This window comes from Solanum stenotomum, unplaced genomic scaffold, assembly GCF_019186545.1.
Source record: "Solanum stenotomum isolate F172 unplaced genomic scaffold, ASM1918654v1 scaffold8863, whole genome shotgun sequence".
In the NCBI taxonomy this organism is placed as follows: Eukaryota; Viridiplantae; Streptophyta; class Magnoliopsida; order Solanales; family Solanaceae; genus Solanum; species Solanum stenotomum.
Window position 1 is genome coordinate 1 of NW_026037396.1, and position 859 is coordinate 859.

The 859-nt window shown below is 41.7% G+C and overlaps 1 protein-coding gene across 1 annotated transcript; it reads right to left on the bottom strand.

Moving 5' to 3' along the window:
- Nucleotides 1–6: 6 nt before the first annotated feature.
- Nucleotides 7–672, bottom strand: LOC125853078 (uncharacterized). The gene is made up of 3 exons (XM_049532748.1): nt 598–672; nt 389–479; nt 7–308 (listed from the first exon to the last, which is right to left on the bottom strand). The coding sequence occupies exons 1-3, from the start codon at nt 607–609 to the stop codon at nt 100–102; spliced, it is 312 nt and encodes a 103-aa protein (XP_049388705.1). The 5' UTR covers nt 610–672; the 3' UTR covers nt 7–99.
- Between the last annotated feature and the right edge of the window lie 187 nt (nt 673–859).

Below are 859 nucleotides of genomic sequence, written 5' to 3' on the forward strand. Positions count from 1 at the left end.
GGCTTCACCAAAGTAACATCAAATTTAGCCATGCACATAAAGGCTATTATCGCGAATAGAACACTAGAACAAAGTAGGACACTCAGCTATGACATTTCTTCATCCAGCAACTTTCCTCGAAAAGCTTCTTCCCGGAAGAAACTCTTTAGACCGTCCATGGAACAAGTCGTGCTGCCCATGCCATCCTCCTGCCTTCATTGGCTTAACTATTGGCTGCATTGTAGGTCCTCTGCCAGAGCCAATATTCATGCTTCCCAGCTTGTCAGCTGCATCAGAAACGGCAAAATTCTGCACTCTGGAACCAACCACTGCCAAGCTCAAAAGAAAAATTAGCTTTAGGGGCACAACAATACAAGTATTCCAATAGAGGGGAGTTTGAATGACTCACTTGGATCGCTTGGAATGTTCCTTCCAGGAGGTCGATATTTTGGTTGTTGGTTAAAAGAGCCTTGCAGGAATTTATCATTCCTCGTTGGATCCTGAACAATTGTCTGCAGAAATTAGATTCAGGTAGAATACCCCTACGTCTAGCCACAACATTTGTCTCGTCTATCAGATGGGAAAAATAAGAAAAGGTTGTTTCCAAGGAAAACATACCTGATAATTCATATCCAGCTTCCTTTGTACACCTGTTACACAGTTTCAGTGGGAAACAATTGAATAAGAATCAGAGAATACAGAAGGTAAGTTTGTGTGTAGCTAAAAGGATGGATGGTTCTTTCACAGTTAAATTCCGGAAAGAAAAACATCGGATGGTTAGTCCAGAGAACACTAGGCCTCTGATTTAGCTGGATCACAGTAAAATCCTATAAATTCTTATAGTCACCTGCATTAAACGGCAGCTGTGACTTGACAGTTG

Coding starts and splice junctions, on each gene's coding strand:
- LOC125853078 (XM_049532748.1), bottom strand. Junction 309..388: donor GAACATTCCAAGCGATCCAA/GTGAGTCATTCA, acceptor TGAGCTTGGCAG/TGGTTGGTTCCAGAGTGCAG.